Consider the following 19,871-nt stretch of genomic DNA (forward strand, 5'->3'; position numbering starts at 1 on the left):
TTTGTGGTTGTTTTTTTAAAATAGTTTTTTGATTTTTTTCCCTCTAATCGATTAAAAATCGTTACAAATAAAAACCTTTTTTTTTGACACCCCTACTATATAAGGTTTTGTATTATATACAAATCTTCTCCTAGTGGTTTTAATCCTGTTTGAATAATTTTTCGTGACTTGAGTTTTGTTTTGTTTTGTTTGTTTTTTTAAAATAGTTTTTTGATTTTTTTTCCCCCTCTAATCGATTAAAAATCGTTACAAATGAAAATAGATAATTTTTTACACCGCTGGTTTTGTATTGTATATAAATCTTATTCTAGTGGTTTTAATCGTATTGAAATAATTTTTCGTGACTTGAGTTTTGTTTTTTGTGGTTGTTTTTTTAAAATAGTTTTTTGATTTTTTTTCCCTCTAATCGATTAAAAATCGTTACAAATAAAAAACTTTTTTTTTGACACCCCTACTATATAAGGTTTTGTATGATATACAAATCTTCTCCTAGTGGTTTTAATCCTGTTTGAATAATTTTTCGTGACTTGAGTTTTGTTTTGTTTTGTTTGTTTTTTCAAAATAGTTTTTTGATTTTTTTTCCCCTCTAATCGATTAAAAATCGTTACAAATAAAAATAGATAATTTTTTACACCGCTGGTTTTGTATTGTACATAAATCTTATTCTAGTGGTTTTAATCGTATTGAAATAATTTTTCGTGACTTGAGTTTTGTTTTTTGTGGTTGTTTTTTTAAAATCGTTTTTTGATTTTTTTCCCTCTAATCGATTAAAAATCGTTACAAAAAAAATAGACATTTTTTTGACACCCCTATTATATAAGGTTTTGTATTATATACAACTCTTCTCCTAGTGGTTTTAATCCTGTTTGAATAATTTTTCGTGACTTGAGTTTTGTTTTGTTTTGTTTGTTTTTTTAAAATACTTTTTTGATTTTTTTCCCCCCTCTAATCGATTAAAAATCGTTACAAATAAAAATAGATAATTTTTTACACCGCTGGTTTTGTATTGTATATAAATCTTATTCTAGTGGTTTTAATCGTATTGAAATAATTTTTCGTGACTTGAGTTTTGTTTTTTGTGGTTGTTTTTTTAAAATCGTTTTTTGATTTTTTTCCCTCTAATCGATTAAAAATCGTTACAAATAAAAAACTTTTTTTTGACACCCCTACTATATAAGGTTTTGTATTATATACAACTCTTCTCCTAGTGGTTTTAATCCTGTTTGAATAATTTTTCGTGACTTGAGTTTTGTTTTGTTTTGTTTGTTTTTTTTAAAATACTTTTTTGATTTTTTTCCCCTCTAATCGATTAAAAATCGTTACAAATAAAAATAGATAATTTTTTACACCGCTGGTTTTGTATTGTATATCAATCTTATTCTAGTGGTTTTAATCGTATTGAAATGATTTTTCGTGACTTGAGTTTTGTTTTTTGTGGTTGTTTTTTTAAAATAGTTTTTTGATTTTTTTCCCTCTAATCGATTAAAAATCGTTACAAATAAAAAACATTTTTTTTGACACCCCTACTATACAAGGTTTTGTATTATATATAAATGTTATCCTAGTGGTTTTAATCGTGTTGAAATCATTTTTCGTGACTTGAGTTTTTATTTTATTTATTTTTTTGTTCACCTGCTGCCAAAACCCAGCATCAGATGCTGACTTGTTGAAAAGGACATTTTTATTTATTAACATCTTCCTCCTCCTCCTCCTCCTCCTCCTCCTCGCTGGTTGTGTCGATTTTTTTTTTTTCATCCTCAGCTTCTCAGCATCCTCCTCCTCCTCCTCCTCCTCCTCTCTCAGCTCCGGGAAGAAGAAACGCGAGGATGTGTTGCTCGACCTGAGATCTGATCGCGTCTTTGGAGGAGGTGGAAAAAAAGAAGAAGAAATAGGAGGAAAAAAAAAAAAAGAAAAAAAAAAAAAAGCGGAGGATTTGACGGCTGCGATGTGACGCGGGCATGCGCTCGTCTTATGGCCGACTGAGGAGCGCCTGGATGCGGCAGCGAGGAGGTCCGCGCACGCCGGGAAGCATCGACCGTCGCCCCGCGTCTTCCCCGCGCCGACACCTCGGCCTCATGCCCCCCGCCCGGATGCGCACCTCTCCGCGGAGCAGAGCCGCACTGACGCCGGACCCAAGTCCAGGGAGCACGCATGGAAACCGTGGACCGGAATTTTAGGAGGAAGGACAACTAAGCAAAAAAAATTTCCCTTCCATCCTTCAATGCTGGATTATTTCTTAAAAGCTGTCCATGTTTGGTTTCTCTTTTTTTCCTTTTCTTTTTTTTTTCTCTCCCTTGAAGAATAAAATGTCTGCGGTGGTTTTGGCATCAGCCATTTGAAAAGATCCCAAGGTTCTGGACCATGCCAGTCCGGATCGAGCGCGCCCGGAGATCGGTCCTGGGTTGACGTCGAGGTATAGCCACACAGCGCCTGTCCCCCCCGGTCCAGAACCCGGCGAGGTCCACGTCTGGAGAATACAAAGCAGCCGGGGCGGGGGGGGGGTTGTGCAGGTTCCCCCCACCACACCTCTTGGGAAAGAACCCGTGTGTGTGTGTGTGAGCCGGTTCTGGTTCCACTTAGACCAGCTTGTGAAACCCTGACGGTCCACAAAGTAGGCCTTGATCCTGTGGGACCTGCTGTCAGGTTTTCAGGTCACTAGTTGATCCACTTTGAGGGAAGTTTGACCTGCCCCAGCCCAGCCACCCCTACACACACACCCCCTACTCCCCCCCACAACGCCTTTAATCTGATTTCTCACCTGGTCGGCGCCCCCCCACCCAAAACCAACCATACGATTCCCCCCGAGCTCCCCTAATTCCCCCGCCCCCCCAGTGCCCCCCCGCCGCCGCCGTTCGCCCGCCACCGTCCGCCCCCCCTTTTCCGAGCTGGCGTGGCGACGCAAACTCACAAATATTTACTTCCTGTACGTGAAGCGGAAAGGGGGCCCCCCTTTCGTGGAATGCGGCAACATGGGCGTGTTTGACCGCGGAGTTCAGATGCTGCTGACCACGGTGGGGGCCTTCGCCGCCTTCAGCCTGATGACCATCGCCGTGGGGACGGACTACTGGCTGTACTCGCGCGGCGTCTGCAAGATCAAGAGCAGCAACGAGAACGAGACCAGCAAGAAGAACGAGGAGGTGATGACGCACTCGGGACTCTGGAGGACCTGCTGCCTGGAAGGTGAGCTGGCGACTTGGTCACGTGACCGGCGACCTGGACCCGGCCGGCTCACTCGCCCTTAAGTACCGCGGCCGACTGAAAACTTTTGTGCACACGCAAAAATCGACCGTCGTAGAAGTCTGCCGACCTAGCTGCCGAATTCTTAACAGCTGTACCGTTTTTTACATTTACAGTAACACACCGTAAAAACAACAATTGCAGATTTTACACAAAAAAAACTGGTAGCTCAGTCCCTAGAATTTCACCGTGAAAATTAAGTGGTACAGTTTTCCCTCTTTTTTACAGTAACACACTGTAAAAATAACGATCGTAGATTTTACGATAAAAAAAACTGGTGGCTCACTCGCCAGAATTTTACCGTGCAGTTTTTCTGCACCGTAAAAATAACAATCGCAAAAAAAAGGTAGTTCAGTCCTTAGAATTTCACCGTGAAAATTAAGTGGTACAGTTTTTCCTCTTTTTTACAGTAACACACTGTAGAAACAACGATCGTAGATTTTACGGTAAAAAACTGGTGGCTCAGTCGCCAGAATTTTACCGTAAAGTTACAGCGGTGCATTTTTTTCTCTTAAGTACAACGTAAAAACAACAATCGTAGATTTTACGCCCACAAAAATAAACACTGGTAGCTCAGTCCCTAGAATTTCTTCCTACAGTAACACACCGTAAAAACAACGATCGGAAATTTTTCCGTACAAAACTGATGGCTCAGTTGCCAGAATTGTACCGTAAACTTACAGCGGTGCAGTTTGTTCTCTTAAGTACAACAAAAAAACAACAATCGTAGATTTTACGCCCAAAAAAACTGGTAGCTCAGTCCCTAGAATTTCACCACAAAAAGATAGTGGTACAGTGTTTCCTCTAACAGTAACACACCGTAAACTTACAGTGGTGAAGTTTTTCCTCTTACAATAACACACCGTAAACTTACAGTGGTGAAGTTTTTCCTCTTACAGTGACACACCATAAAAACAACAATCGTAGATTTCCCGCCCACAAAAAGATAGTGGTACAGTGTTTCTTCTTACAGTTACACACCGTGTAAACAACGATCGGAAATTTTATGCATAAAAGAAAACTGGTAGCTCAGTCCCTAGAATGTCACCATAAAAATAAAGTGGTACAGTTTTTCCTCTTATAGTAACACACCGTAAAAACAATGATCGGAAATTTTACGGTAAAAAACTGGTGGCTCAGTCGCCGGCATTTTATCGTAAACTTACAGTGGTGCAGTTTTTTCTTTTAAGTACTGCGTAAAAACAACAGTTGTAGATTTTACGCAATAAAAAAACTGGTAGCTCAGTCCCTAGAATTTCACCGTGAAAACTAAGTGGTACAGTTTTCCCTCTTTTTTACAGTAACACACTGTAAAAATAACGATCGTAGATTTTACGGTAAAAAAAACTGGTGGCTCACTCGCCAGAATTTTACAGTGCAGTTTTTCTGCACCGTAAAAATAACAATCGTAGATTTTACGCAAAAAAAAAAGGTAGTTCAGTCCCTAGAATTTCACCGTGAAAATTAAGTGGTACAGTTTTTCCTCTTTTTTACAGTAACACACTGTAGAAACAACGATCGTGGATTTTACGGTAAAAAACTGGTGGCTCAGTCGCCAGAATTTTACCGTAAAGTTACAGCGGTGCATTTTTTTCTCCTAAGTACAACGTAAAAACAACAATCGTAGATTTTACGCCCACAAAAATAAATACTGGTAGCTCAGTCCCTAGAATTTCTTCCTACAGTAACACACCGTAAAAACAACGATCGGAAATGTTTCCGTACAAAACTGATGGCTCAGTTGCCAGAATTGTACCGTAAACTTACAGCGGTGCAGTTTGTTCTCTTAAGTACAACAAAAAAACAACAATCGTAGATTTTACACCCAAAAAAACTGGTAGCTCAGTCCCTAGAATTTCACCACAAAAAGATAGTGGTACAGTGTTTCCTCTAACAGTAACACACCGTAAACTTACAGTGGTGAAGTTTTTCCTCTTACAAAAACACACCGTAAACTTACAGTGGTGAAGTTTTTCCTCTTACAGTGACACACCGTAAAAACAACAATCGTAGATTTCCCGCCCAAAAAAACCCCTGGTAGCTCATTCCCTAGAATTTCACCACAAAAAGATAGTGGTACAGTGTTTCTTCTTACAGTTACACACCGTGTAAACAACGATCGGAAATGTTATGCATAAAAGAAAACTGGTAGCTCAGTCCCTAGAATGTCACCATGAAAATAAAGTGGTACAGTTTTTCCTCTTATAGTAACACACCGTAAAAACAATGATCGGAAATTTTACGGTAAAAAACTGGTGGCTCAGTCGCCGGCATTTTACCGTAAACTTACAGTGGTGCAGTTTTTTCTTTTAAGTACTGCGTAAAAACAACAGTTGTAGATTTTACGCAATAAAAAAACTGGTAGCTCAGTCCCTAGAATTTCACCGTGAAAATTAAGTGGTACAGTTTTCCCTCTTTTTTACAGTAACACACTGTAAAAATAACGATCGTAGATTTTACGGTAAAAAAAACTGGCGGCTCACTCGCCAGAATTTTACCGTGCAGTTTTTCTGCACCGTAAAAATAACAATCGTAGATTTTACGCAAAAAAAAAGGTAGTTCAGTCCCTACAATTTCACCGTGAAAATTAAGTGGTACAGTTTTTCCTCTTTTTTACAGTAACACACTGTAGAAACAACGATCGTAGATTTTACGGTAAAAAACTGGTGGCTCACTTGCCAGAATTTTACCGTAAAGTTACAGCGGTGCATTTTTTTCTCTTAAGTACAACGTAAAAACAACAATCGTAGATTTTACGCCCACAAAAATAAACACTGGTAGCTCAGTCCCTAGAATTTCTTCCTACAGTAACACACCGTAAAAACAACGATCGGAAATTTTTCCGTACAAAACTGATGGCTCAGTTGCCAGAATTGTACCGTAAACTTACAGCGGTGCAGTTTGTTCTCTTAAGTACAACAAAAAAACAACAATCGTAGATTTTACGCCCAAAAAAACTGGTAGCTCAGTCCCTAGAATTTCACCACAAAAAGATAGTGGTACAGTGTTTCCTCTAACAGTAACACACCGTAAACTTACAGTGGTGAAGTTTTTCCTCTTACAGTGACACACCGTAAAAACAACAATCGTAGATTTCCCGCCCAAAAAAAACCCTGGTAGCTCATTCCCTAGAATTTCACCACAAAAAGATAGTGGTACAGTGTTTCTTCTTACAGTTACACACCGTGTAAACAACGATCAGAAATTTTATGCATAAAAGAAAACTGGTAGCTCAGTCCCTAGAATGTCACCATAAAAATAAAGTGGTACAGTTTTTCCTCTTATAGCAACACACCGTAAAAACAATGATCAGAAATTTTACGGTAAAAAACTGGTGGCTCAGTCGCCGGCATTTTACCGTAAACTTACAGTGGTGCAGTTTTTTCTTTTAAGTACTGCGTAAAAACAACAGTTGTAGATTTTACGCAATAAAAAAACTGGTAGCTCAGTCCCTAGAATTTCACCGTAAAAATAAAGTGGTACAGTTTTTCCTCTTACAGTAACACACCGTAAAAACAACAATCGTAGATTTTACGCCCAAAAAACCCCCGTGGTGTCTCAGTCGCTAGAATTTTACCGTAAACTTATAGTGGTGCAGTTTTTCCTCTTACAGTCACACCGTAAAAACAACAATCGTAGATTTTACGCCCCAAAAAAACCCTAGTAGCTCAGTCCCTAGAATTTCATCACAAAAAGATAGTGGTACAGTGTTTCTTCCTACAGTCACAAACCGTAAAAACGATTGGAAATTTTACGTTAAAAAAACTGGTGGCTCAGTCACCGGCATTTTACCGTAAACTTACAGTGGTGCAGTTTTTTCTCTTAAGTACAACGTAAAAAACAACAACCGTAGATTTTACGCCCCCAAAAAAACCCTGGTAGCTGGTAGCAATTTTACCGTACAGTGGTGCAGTTTATTCTCTTACAGTAACACACCGTAAAAACAACAATCGTAGATTTTACACAAAAAAAACTGGTAGCTCAGTCCCTAGAATTTCACCGTGAAAATTAAGTGGTACAGTTTTTCCTCTTTTTTACAGTAACACACTGTAGAAACAACGATCGTAGATTTTACGGTAAAAAAAACTGGTGGCTCAGTTGCCAGAATTTTACCGTAAACTTACAGTGGTGCAGTTTTTCCTCTTACGGAGACACACCGTAAAAATAACAATCGTAGATTTTACGCAAAAAAATACTGGGAGCTCAGTCCCTAGAATTTCACCGCAAAAATAAAGTGGTGCAGTTTTTCCTCTTACAGTAACACACCGTAAAAACAACGATCGGAAATTTTACGGCAAAACACTGGTGGCTCAGTCGCCAGCATTTTACCGTAAACTTACAGTGGTGAAGTTTTTCCTCTTACAGTAACACACCGTAAAAACAACAATCGTAGATTTTTACGCAAAAGAAAAAAAAATACTGGTAGCTCAGTCCCTAGAATTTCACCGTAAAAATAAAGTGGTACAGATTTTCCTCTTACAGTAACACAACGTAAAAACAACAATCGTGGATTTTTACGCAAAAAAAAAAAAATACTGGTAGCTCAGTCCCTAGAATTTCACCGTAAAAATAAAGTTGTACAGATTTTCCTCTTACAGTAACACACCGTAAAAACAATGATCAGAAATTTTACGGTAAACAACTGGTGGCTCAGTCGCCGGCATTTTACCGTAAACTTACAGTGGTGCAGTTTTTTCTTTTAAGTACAGCGTAAAAACAACAGCTGTAGATTTTACGCAATAAAAAAACTGGTCGCTCAGTCCCTAAAATTTCACCGTAAGAATAAAGTGGTACAGTTTTTCCTCTTACAGTAACACACCGTAAAAAAAACAATCTTAGATTTTACGCCCAAAAAAACCCCCTGGTGGCTCAGTCGCTAGAATTTTACCGTGAAAATTAAGTGTTACAGTTTTCCCTCTTTTACAGTAACACACTGTAGAAACAACGATGGTAGATTTTACGGTAAAAAACTGGTGGCTCAGTCGCCAGAATTTTATCGTAAACTTACATCTGTGAAGTTTTTCCTCTTACAGTAACACACCGTAAAAACAACAATCGTAGATTTTACACACAAAAAACTGGTAGCTCAGTCCCTAGAATTTCACCGTGAAAATTAAGTGGTACAGTTTTTCCTCTTTTTTACAGTAACACACTGTAGAAACAATGATTGTAGATTTTACGGTAAAAAAAATGGTGGCTCAGTCGCCAGAATTTTACCGTAAACTTACAGTGGTGCAGTTTTTCCTTTTACGGAGACACACCGTAAAAATAACAATCGTAGATTTTATGCAAAAAAAAAAATACTGGGAGCTCAGTCCCTAGAATTTCACCGTAAAAATAAAGTGGTGCAGTTTTTCCTCTTACAGTAACACACCGTAAAAACAATGATCAGAAATTTTACGGTAAAAAACTGGTGGCTCAGTCGCCGGCATTTTACCGTAAACTTACAGTGGTGCAGTTTTTTCTTTTAAGTACAGCGTAAAAACAACAGCTGTAGATTTTACGCAATAAAAAAACTGGTCGCTCAGTCCCTAAAATTTCACCGTAAGAATAAAGTGGTACAGTTTTTCCTCTTACAGTAACACACCGTAAAAAAAACAATCTTAGATTTTACGCCCAAAAAAACCCCCTGGTGGCTCAGTCGCTAGAATTTTACCGTGAAAATTAAGTGTTACAGTTTTCCCTCTTTTACAGTAACACACTGTAGAAACAACGATGGTAGATTTTACGGTAAAAAAAATGGTGGCTCAGTCGCCAGAATTTTATCGTAAACTTACATCTGTGAAGTTTTTCCTCTTACAGTAACACACCGTAAAAACAACAATCGTGGATTTTACACACAAAAAACTGGTAGCTCAGTCCCTAGAATTTCACCGTGAAAATTAAGTGGTACAGTTTTTCCTCTTTTTTACAGTAACACACTGTAGAAACAATGATTGTAGATTTTACGGTAAAAAAAATGGTGGCTCAGTCGCCAGAATTTTACCGTAAACTTACAGTGGTGCAGTTTTTCCTTTTACGGAGACACACCGTAAAAATAACAATCGTAGATTTTATGCAAAAAAAAAAATACTGGTAGCTCAGTCCTTAGAATTTCACCGTAAAAATAAAGTGGTGCAGTTTTTCCTCTTACAGTAACACACCGTAAAAACAACGATCTGAAATTTTTCGGTAAAAAACTGGTGGCTCAGTCGCCAGAATTTTACCGTGAACTTACAGTGGTGCAGTTATTTCTCTTAAGCACAGCGTAAAAACAACAATCGTAGATTTTACGCCCAAAAAAAAAACCCTGGTAGCTCAGGTTCTACAATTTCACCACAAAAAGATAGTGGTACAGTGTTTCCTCTTACAGTAACACACCGTAAAAACAACAATCGTAGATTTTACGCAACAACAAAAAAATACTGGTAGCTCATTCCCTAGAATTTCACCGTAAAAATAAAGTGGTACAGTTATTCCTCTTACAGTAACACACCGTAAAAACAATGATCGGAAATTTTACAGTTAAAAACTTTACCGTAAAGTTACAGTTGTGCAGTTTTTTCTCTTAAGTACAGCGTAAAAACAACAGTTGTAGATTTTACGCAATAAAAAATCTGGTAGCTCAGTCCCTAGAATTTCACCGTGAAAATTAAGTGGTACAGTTTTTCCTCTTTTTTACAGTAACACACTGTAGAAACAACGATCGTGGATTTTACGGTAAAAAACTGGTGGCTCAGTCGCCAGAATTTTACCGTAAAGTTACAGCGGTGCATTTTTTTCTCCTAAGTACAACGTAAAAACAACAATCGTAGATTTTACGCCCACAAAAATAAATACTGGTAGCTCAGTCCCTAGAATTTCTTCCTACAGTAACACACCGTAAAAACAACGATCGGAAATGTTTCCGTACAAAACTGATGGCTCAGTTGCCAGAATTGTACCGTAAACTTACAGCGGTGCAGTTTGTTCTCTTAAGTACAACAAAAAAACAACAATCGTAGATTTTACACCCAAAAAAACTGGTAGCTCAGTCCCTAGAATTTCACCACAAAAAGATAGTGGTACAGTGTTTCCTCTAACAGTAACACACCGTAAACTTACAGTGGTGAAGTTTTTCCTCTTACAAAAACACACCGTAAACTTACAGTGGTGAAGTTTTTCCTCTTACAGTGACACACCGTAAAAACAACAATCGTAGATTTCCCGCCCAAAAAAACCCCTGGTAGCTCATTCCCTAGAATTTCACCACAAAAAGATAGTGGTACAGTGTTTCTTCTTACAGTTACACACCGTGTAAACAACGATCGGAAATGTTATGCATAAAAGAAAACTGGTAGCTCAGTCCCTAGAATGTCACCATGAAAATAAAGTGGTACAGTTTTTCCTCTTATAGTAACACACCGTAAAAACAATGATCGGAAATTTTACGGTAAAAAACTGGTGGCTCAGTCGCCGGCATTTTACCGTAAACTTACAGTGGTGCAGTTTTTTCTTTTAAGTACTGCGTAAAAACAACAGTTGTAGATTTTACGCAATAAAAAAACTGGTAGCTCAGTCCCTAGAATTTCACCGTGAAAATTAAGTGGTACAGTTTTCCCTCTTTTTTACAGTAACACACTGTAAAAATAACGATCGTAGATTTTACGGTAAAAAAAACTGGCGGCTCACTCGCCAGAATTTTACCGTGCAGTTTTTCTGCACCGTAAAAATAACAATCGTAGATTTTACGCAAAAAAAAAGGTAGTTCAGTCCCTACAATTTCACCGTGAAAATTAAGTGGTACAGTTTTTCCTCTTTTTTACAGTAACACACTGTAGAAACAACGATCGTAGATTTTACGGTAAAAAACTGGTGGCTCACTTGCCAGAATTTTACCGTAAAGTTACAGCGGTGCATTTTTTTCTCTTAAGTACAACGTAAAAACAACAATCGTAGATTTTACGCCCACAAAAATAAACACTGGTAGCTCAGTCCCTAGAATTTCTTCCTACAGTAACACACCGTAAAAACAACGATCGGAAATTTTTCCGTACAAAACTGATGGCTCAGTTGCCAGAATTGTACCGTAAACTTACAGCGGTGCAGTTTGTTCTCTTAAGTACAACAAAAAAACAACAATCGTAGATTTTACGCCCAAAAAAACTGGTAGCTCAGTCCCTAGAATTTCACCACAAAAAGATAGTGGTACAGTGTTTCCTCTAACAGTAACACACCGTAAACTTACAGTGGTGAAGTTTTTCCTCTTACAGTGACACACCGTAAAAACAACAATCGTAGATTTCCCGCCCAAAAAAAACCCTGGTAGCTCATTCCCTAGAATTTCACCACAAAAAGATAGTGGTACAGTGTTTCTTCTTACAGTTACACACCGTGTAAACAACGATCAGAAATTTTATGCATAAAAGAAAACTGGTAGCTCAGTCCCTAGAATGTCACCATAAAAATAAAGTGGTACAGTTTTTCCTCTTATAGCAACACACCGTAAAAACAATGATCAGAAATTTTACGGTAAAAAACTGGTGGCTCAGTCGCCGGCATTTTACCGTAAACTTACAGTGGTGCAGTTTTTTCTTTTAAGTACTGCGTAAAAACAACAGTTGTAGATTTTACGCAATAAAAAAACTGGTAGCTCAGTCCCTAGAATTTCACCGTAAAAATAAAGTGGTACAGTTTTTCCTCTTACAGTAACACACCGTAAAAACAACAATCGTAGATTTTACGCCCAAAAAACCCCCGTGGTGTCTCAGTCGCTAGAATTTTACCGTAAACTTATAGTGGTGCAGTTTTTCCTCTTACAGTCACACCGTAAAAACAACAATCGTAGATTTTACGCCCCAAAAAAACCCTAGTAGCTCAGTCCCTAGAATTTCATCACAAAAAGATAGTGGTACAGTGTTTCTTCCTACAGTCACAAACCGTAAAAACGATTGGAAATTTTACGTTAAAAAAACTGGTGGCTCAGTCACCGGCATTTTACCGTAAACTTACAGTGGTGCAGTTTTTTCTCTTAAGTACAACGTAAAAAACAACAACCGTAGATTTTACGCCCCCAAAAAAACCCTGGTAGCTGGTAGCAATTTTACCGTACAGTGGTGCAGTTTATTCTCTTACAGTAACACACCGTAAAAACAACAATCGTAGATTTTACACAAAAAAAACTGGTAGCTCAGTCCCTAGAATTTCACCGTGAAAATTAAGTGGTACAGTTTTTCCTCTTTTTTACAGTAACACACTGTAGAAACAACGATCGTAGATTTTACGGTAAAAAAAACTGGTGGCTCAGTTGCCAGAATTTTACCGTAAACTTACAGTGGTGCAGTTTTTCCTCTTACGGAGACACACCGTAAAAATAACAATCGTAGATTTTACGCAAAAAAATACTGGGAGCTCAGTCCCTAGAATTTCACCGCAAAAATAAAGTGGTGCAGTTTTTCCTCTTACAGTAACACACCGTAAAAACAACGATCGGAAATTTTACGGCAAAACACTGGTGGCTCAGTCGCCAGCATTTTACCGTAAACTTACAGTGGTGAAGTTTTTCCTCTTACAGTAACACACCGTAAAAACAACAATCGTAGATTTTTACGCAAAAGAAAAAAAAATACTGGTAGCTCAGTCCCTAGAATTTCACCGTAAAAATAAAGTGGTACAGATTTTCCTCTTACAGTAACACAACGTAAAAACAACAATCGTGGATTTTTACGCAAAAAAAAAAAAATACTGGTAGCTCAGTCCCTAGAATTTCACCGTAAAAATAAAGTTGTACAGATTTTCCTCTTACAGTAACACACCGTAAAAACAATGATCAGAAATTTTACGGTAAACAACTGGTGGCTCAGTCGCCGGCATTTTACCGTAAACTTACAGTGGTGCAGTTTTTTCTTTTAAGTACAGCGTAAAAACAACAGCTGTAGATTTTACGCAATAAAAAAACTGGTCGCTCAGTCCCTAAAATTTCACCGTAAGAATAAAGTGGTACAGTTTTTCCTCTTACAGTAACACACCGTAAAAAAAACAATCTTAGATTTTACGCCCAAAAAAACCCCCTGGTGGCTCAGTCGCTAGAATTTTACCGTGAAAATTAAGTGTTACAGTTTTCCCTCTTTTACAGTAACACACTGTAGAAACAACGATGGTAGATTTTACGGTAAAAAACTGGTGGCTCAGTCGCCAGAATTTTATCGTAAACTTACATCTGTGAAGTTTTTCCTCTTACAGTAACACACCGTAAAAACAACAATCGTAGATTTTACACACAAAAAACTGGTAGCTCAGTCCCTAGAATTTCACCGTGAAAATTAAGTGGTACAGTTTTTCCTCTTTTTTACAGTAACACACTGTAGAAACAATGATTGTAGATTTTACGGTAAAAAAAATGGTGGCTCAGTCGCCAGAATTTTACCGTAAACTTACAGTGGTGCAGTTTTTCCTTTTACGGAGACACACCGTAAAAATAACAATCGTAGATTTTATGCAAAAAAAAAAATACTGGGAGCTCAGTCCCTAGAATTTCACCGTAAAAATAAAGTGGTGCAGTTTTTCCTCTTACAGTAACACACCGTAAAAACAATGATCAGAAATTTTACGGTAAAAAACTGGTGGCTCAGTCGCCGGCATTTTACCGTAAACTTACAGTGGTGCAGTTTTTTCTTTTAAGTACAGCGTAAAAACAACAGCTGTAGATTTTACGCAATAAAAAAACTGGTCGCTCAGTCCCTAAAATTTCACCGTAAGAATAAAGTGGTACAGTTTTTCCTCTTACAGTAACACACCGTAAAAAAAACAATCTTAGATTTTACGCCCAAAAAAACCCCCTGGTGGCTCAGTCGCTAGAATTTTACCGTGAAAATTAAGTGTTACAGTTTTCCCTCTTTTACAGTAACACACTGTAGAAACAACGATGGTAGATTTTACGGTAAAAAAAATGGTGGCTCAGTCGCCAGAATTTTATCGTAAACTTACATCTGTGAAGTTTTTCCTCTTACAGTAACACACCGTAAAAACAACAATCGTGGATTTTACACACAAAAAACTGGTAGCTCAGTCCCTAGAATTTCACCGTGAAAATTAAGTGGTACAGTTTTTCCTCTTTTTTACAGTAACACACTGTAGAAACAATGATTGTAGATTTTACGGTAAAAAAAATGGTGGCTCAGTCGCCAGAATTTTACCGTAAACTTACAGTGGTGCAGTTTTTCCTTTTACGGAGACACACCGTAAAAATAACAATCGTAGATTTTATGCAAAAAAAAAAATACTGGTAGCTCAGTCCTTAGAATTTCACCGTAAAAATAAAGTGGTGCAGTTTTTCCTCTTACAGTAACACACCGTAAAAACAACGATCTGAAATTTTTCGGTAAAAAACTGGTGGCTCAGTCGCCAGAATTTTACCGTGAACTTACAGTGGTGCAGTTATTTCTCTTAAGCACAGCGTAAAAACAACAATCGTAGATTTTACGCCCAAAAAAAAAACCCTGGTAGCTCAGGTTCTACAATTTCACCACAAAAAGATAGTGGTACAGTGTTTCCTCTTACAGTAACACACCGTAAAAACAACAATCGTAGATTTTACGCAACAACAAAAAAATACTGGTAGCTCATTCCCTAGAATTTCACCGTAAAAATAAAGTGGTACAGTTATTCCTCTTACAGTAACACACCGTAAAAACAATGATCGGAAATTTTACAGTTAAAAACTTTACCGTAAAGTTACAGTTGTGCAGTTTTTTCTCTTAAGTACAGCGTAAAAACAACAGTTGTAGATTTTACGCAATAAAAAATCTGGTAGCTCAGTCCCTAGAATTTCACCGTGAAAATTAAGTGGTACAGTTTTTCCTCTTTTTTTCAGTAACACACTGTAGAAACAACAATTGTAGATTTTACGGTAAAAAACTGGTGGCTCAGTCGCCAGAATTTTACCGTAAACTTACAGCGGTGCAGTTTTTTCTCTTAAGTAAAACGTAAAAACAACAATCGTAGATTTTACGCCCCCCCCAAAAAAACCTGGTAGCTTAGTCCCTAGAATTTCACCACAAAAAGATAGTGGTACAGTGTTTCTTCCTACAGTAACACACCGTAAAAACAACGTTCGTAAATTTTACGTAAAAAAAAACTGGTGGCTCAGTCACCAGAATTTTACCGTAAACTTACAGTGGTGCAGTTTTTCCTCTTACAGTAACACACCGTAAAAACAACGATCGGAAATTTGACGGTAAAAAAACTGGTGGCTCAGTCGCCAGAATTTTACCGTAAACTTACAGCGGTGCAGTTTTTTCTCTTAAGTAAAACGTAAAAACAACAATCGTATATTTTACGCGCCCCCCAAAAAACCTGGTAGCTATGTCCCTAGAATTTCCCCACAAAAAGATAGTGGGACAGTGTTTCTTCCTACAGTAACACACCGTAAAAACAACGATCGGAAATTTTACGTTTAAAAAACTGGTGGCTCAGTCACCAGAATTTTACTGTAAACTTACAGTGGTGCAGTTTTTCCTCTTACAGTAACACACCGTAAAAACAACAATCGGAAATTTTACGGTAAAAAACTGGTGTCTCAGTCGCCAGCATTTGACTGTAAAGTTACAGTGGTGCAGTTTTTTCTCTTAAGTACAGCGTAAAAACCACAGTTGTAGGTTTTACGCAATAAAAAAAACTGGTAGCTCAGTCCCTAAAATTTCACCGTCAAAATTAAGTGGTACAGTTTTTTCTATTTACAGTAACACACTGTAGAAACAATGATTGTAGATTTTACGGAAAAAAACTGGCGGCTCAGTCGCCAGAATTTTACCGTGAACTTACAGTGGTGCAGTTTTTCCTCTTACAGTAACACACCGTAAAAAAAAAATCGTAGATTTTATGCAACAAAAACCTGGTAGCTCAGTCCCTACAATTCCACCGTAAAAATACAGTGTTGCAGTTTTTCAATTTACAGTAACACACTGCAAAAACAACAATCCTAAATTTTACGGTAAAAACTGGTGGCTCAGTCGCCAGAATTTGATCATAAAATTACGGTGGTACCAATTTTCCATTTACAGTAACACACAGTAAAAACAACAATCGTAGATTGTACGGTAAAAACTGATTGGTCAGTCGCCAGAATTTTATCATAAAATTACGGTGGCACCAATTTTCCGTTTACAGTAACACACTGTAAAAACAACAATCGTAGATTTTACGCAAAAACAACTGGTGGCTCAGTCCCTAAAATTTCACCGTAAAAATAAAGTGGTACAGTTTTTCTCCTTACAGTAACACACCATAAAAACAATGATCGTAGATTTTACAGTATAAAAAAAAAACTTGGCTCAGTTGCCAGAATTTCACTATAAAAATACAGTGGTATTGTTTTTCTATTTACAGTAACACACTGTAAAAACAACGATCATAGATTTTACGGTAAAAAACAACAACCTGGTGGCTCAGTCGCCAGAATTGTACCGTAAGCTTACAGTGCTGCAGTTTTTCCTCTTACAGTAACACACCGTGAAAATAACAATCGTAGATTTTACGCAACAAAAACTGGTAGCTCAGTCCCTAGAATTTCACTGTGAAAATAAAGTGGTAGTTTTTTCCTCTTACAGTAACACACCGTAAAAACAACAATCGTAGATTTTACGCCAAAAAAAAACCCTGGTAGCGCAACCCTTAGAATTTTACCGTAAACTTACAGTGGTGCAGTTTATTCTCTTACAGTAACACACCGTAAAAACAACGATCATAGATTTTACAGTACAAGAAAAAACTGGTGGCTCCCTTGCCAGAATTCCACCGTGAAAATACAGTGGTATTGTTTTTCTATTTACAGTAACACACTGTAGAAACAACGATCGTAGATTTTACCGTAAAAAAACTGGTGGCTCAGTTGCCAGAATTTTACCGTAAAAATACAGTGTTGCAGTTTTTCAATTTACAGTAACACACTGCAAAAACAACAATCGTAGATTTTACGGTAAACACTGGTGGCTCAGTCGCCAGAATTTGATCATAAAATTACGGTGGTACCAATTTTCCTTTTACAGTAACACACAGTAAAAACAACAATCGTAGATTTTACGGTAAAAATTGGTGGCTCAGTCGCCAGAATTTTACCGTATAATTACGTTGGTACCAATTTTATATTGTAAAAAATATATACTGTATATTTTACAAGGTAAACAATTGGTTGCTCACTCGCCAGAATTTTCACAGTAAAATAACAGTTGTACTGTTTTACATTTTACAGTAACACACTGTAAAAACAACGACTGCACAGTCTATGGTAAAAATGAGAGGCGGTATTTTTGTGTAAATGAGGCGTCGATGCAAGAGAAGACTCTCAAAAGAAGACCAGCTGATATCTGGCAAGAAGACAGACTGATGTATCGCACTTCTTACATCGGACCCTTGAGATGAAGGTGTGGCCAGAAACTTGTGGGTCCCTGGTACGACTCCAGCTTCCGCCATCCTCGTCATTGCCGTTGTGTCCTTGGGCTAGACACTTCGCCCACCTTGCCTGCAGTGTCGTGTAAGAATGTTTGCTGTAGGAATGTGAATTTATGATTGGTGTAAGGATGTGAAATTATGATTGGTGTAAGAATGTTTGCTGCATGAATGTTTGGTGGCGGTCATAGAGGAACACATTTTCAGCCATGTTCCAGTGAGTCTTGCCCTAGAGCAGCCGGCGCTACAAATGCAGCTTACCACTTTCAAAGTGTTTAATATTATTATTATTTTTATTAAAAGTAGCGTACAACCGTTAATAATCCTTATCATTATTGTTATTGTTGTTAAATGTAGCTTACAACTATCAATGTGTCATAATTATTATAGAAATACAAATTATTATTTTTTAAATAAATACTTATTAATTATATTATTACTATCTCTAGCTTACCACCATCAATGTGTCATTATTATTATTATTATAATTTTCATTATTTATTAATATTATTATATATAGCTCACTACCATCAGTGTTATTATTATTATTATCATTATTAGTATTATTATTACTATTATTATCATCATTATTATTATTAGTATTATCATATGTAGCTTACTACTATCAGTGTATAATTATTATTATTACTAATATTTTCATTATTATGTTTTTAATTATTATTATGAAAATTATATGTAGCTTATTACCATAAGAGGGTCATTATTATTTTTATTGTTTGTATTATTATTATGATTATTATTATTTATTAATAATATTATATATAGCTCACCGCCATCAGTGTGTTATTAGTAAGATTCCTATTTGTTATTATTATTATTATTATCATATGTAGCTTACTACCATCAGTGTATACTTATTATTACTAATATTTTTATGATGATGATTATTATTACTATTATTAACATTATTATTTGAGTTATTGTTATTTTTATTTTCTTTTTAAATTATTATTATTATTATTATTATTATTATATGTAACTTACTACCATCAGTGTGTCATTATTATTATTATTATTATTATCATTATTATACTTTTTCTGTTATTATTATTATTATATTTTTTAAATATTATATGTAGCTTACAACCATCAGTGGGTCATTATTAATAATATTATTTGTATTATTAATGTCATTCTTATTATGATTATGATGATTAGTATTATTATTATAATTATTATAAATGGTGTTATTATCATTAATAATATTATCATTATTATTTGTGTAATTATTGTTATCTTTTTTAATTATTATTATTATATGTAACTTACCACCATCAGTGTGTTATTAGTAAGATTCCTATTTGTTATTATTATTATTATTATCATATGTAGCTTACTACCATCAGTGTATACTTATTATTACTATTTTTATGATGATGATTATTATTACTATTATTATTATTAACATTATTATTTGAGTTATTGTTATTTTTATTATCTTTTTAAATTATTATTATTATTATTATATGTAACTTACTACCATCAGTGTGTCATTATTATTATTATTATCATTATTATACTTTTCCTGTTATTATTATTATTATATTTTTTAAATATTATATGTAGCTTACAACCATCAGTGGGTCATTATTAATAATGTTATTTGTATTATTAATGTCATTCTTATTATGATTATGATGATTAGTATTATTATTATAATTTTTATAAATGGTGTTATTATCATTAATAATATTATCATTATTATTTGTGTTATTATTGTTGTTATCTTTTTTAATTATTATTATATGTAACTTACCACCATCAGTGTGTCATTAATATTAGTATTACTATTATTTTTACTATTAGTAGTAGTCGTAGTAGTATTATTATCATTATTACTATCATTATTAATAGTATTATATGTAACTAACCACCATCAATGTATCTTTTTTTTTTAAATTATTATTGTTTTGATCATCATTATTATTATCATTATCATCCACTTACCTGTCAGGTTCGGCTGGTTTTGAACCCCGGGATGCAGAGATGGCAGGCTAACATGACTTTAATTTCAAAAAGGAAATAGGAAAACAGGATAACAGGAAGCGAGGCAGGCATAAATAGCAGCCAGCTGATTGACAACAGGTGTGGCCAGGCTGCCAATCAGCGACAGGTGAGGGGAAATAGCGCTCAGGCAGGGAGACAAGCAGGAAGTGGAACTGAAACAAGAGCGAAGACAGTGAATAAACACAAACTAAGAAACCAAAGAA

At 36.2% G+C, this 19,871-nt stretch overlaps 1 protein-coding gene across 1 annotated transcript in view; it reads left to right on the top strand.

The window, feature by feature from the left end:
- Window positions 1-2,493: 2,493 nt before the first annotated feature.
- Window positions 2,494-19,871, top strand: part of LOC133633785 (voltage-dependent calcium channel gamma-2 subunit-like) — a 111,075-nt gene continuing 93,697 nt past the window's right edge. The window contains exon 1 of the mRNA XM_062026478.1: window positions 2,494-3,180. Within this exon, the coding sequence (XP_061882462.1) occupies window positions 2,970-3,180 (211 nt within the window). The 5' untranslated portion in view covers window positions 2,494-2,969. The remainder of the gene's footprint in view (window positions 3,181-19,871) is intronic.

This window comes from Entelurus aequoreus, linkage group LG18, assembly GCF_033978785.1.
Source record: "Entelurus aequoreus isolate RoL-2023_Sb linkage group LG18, RoL_Eaeq_v1.1, whole genome shotgun sequence".
Lineage (NCBI taxonomy): Eukaryota > Metazoa > Chordata > Actinopteri > Syngnathiformes > Syngnathidae > Entelurus > Entelurus aequoreus.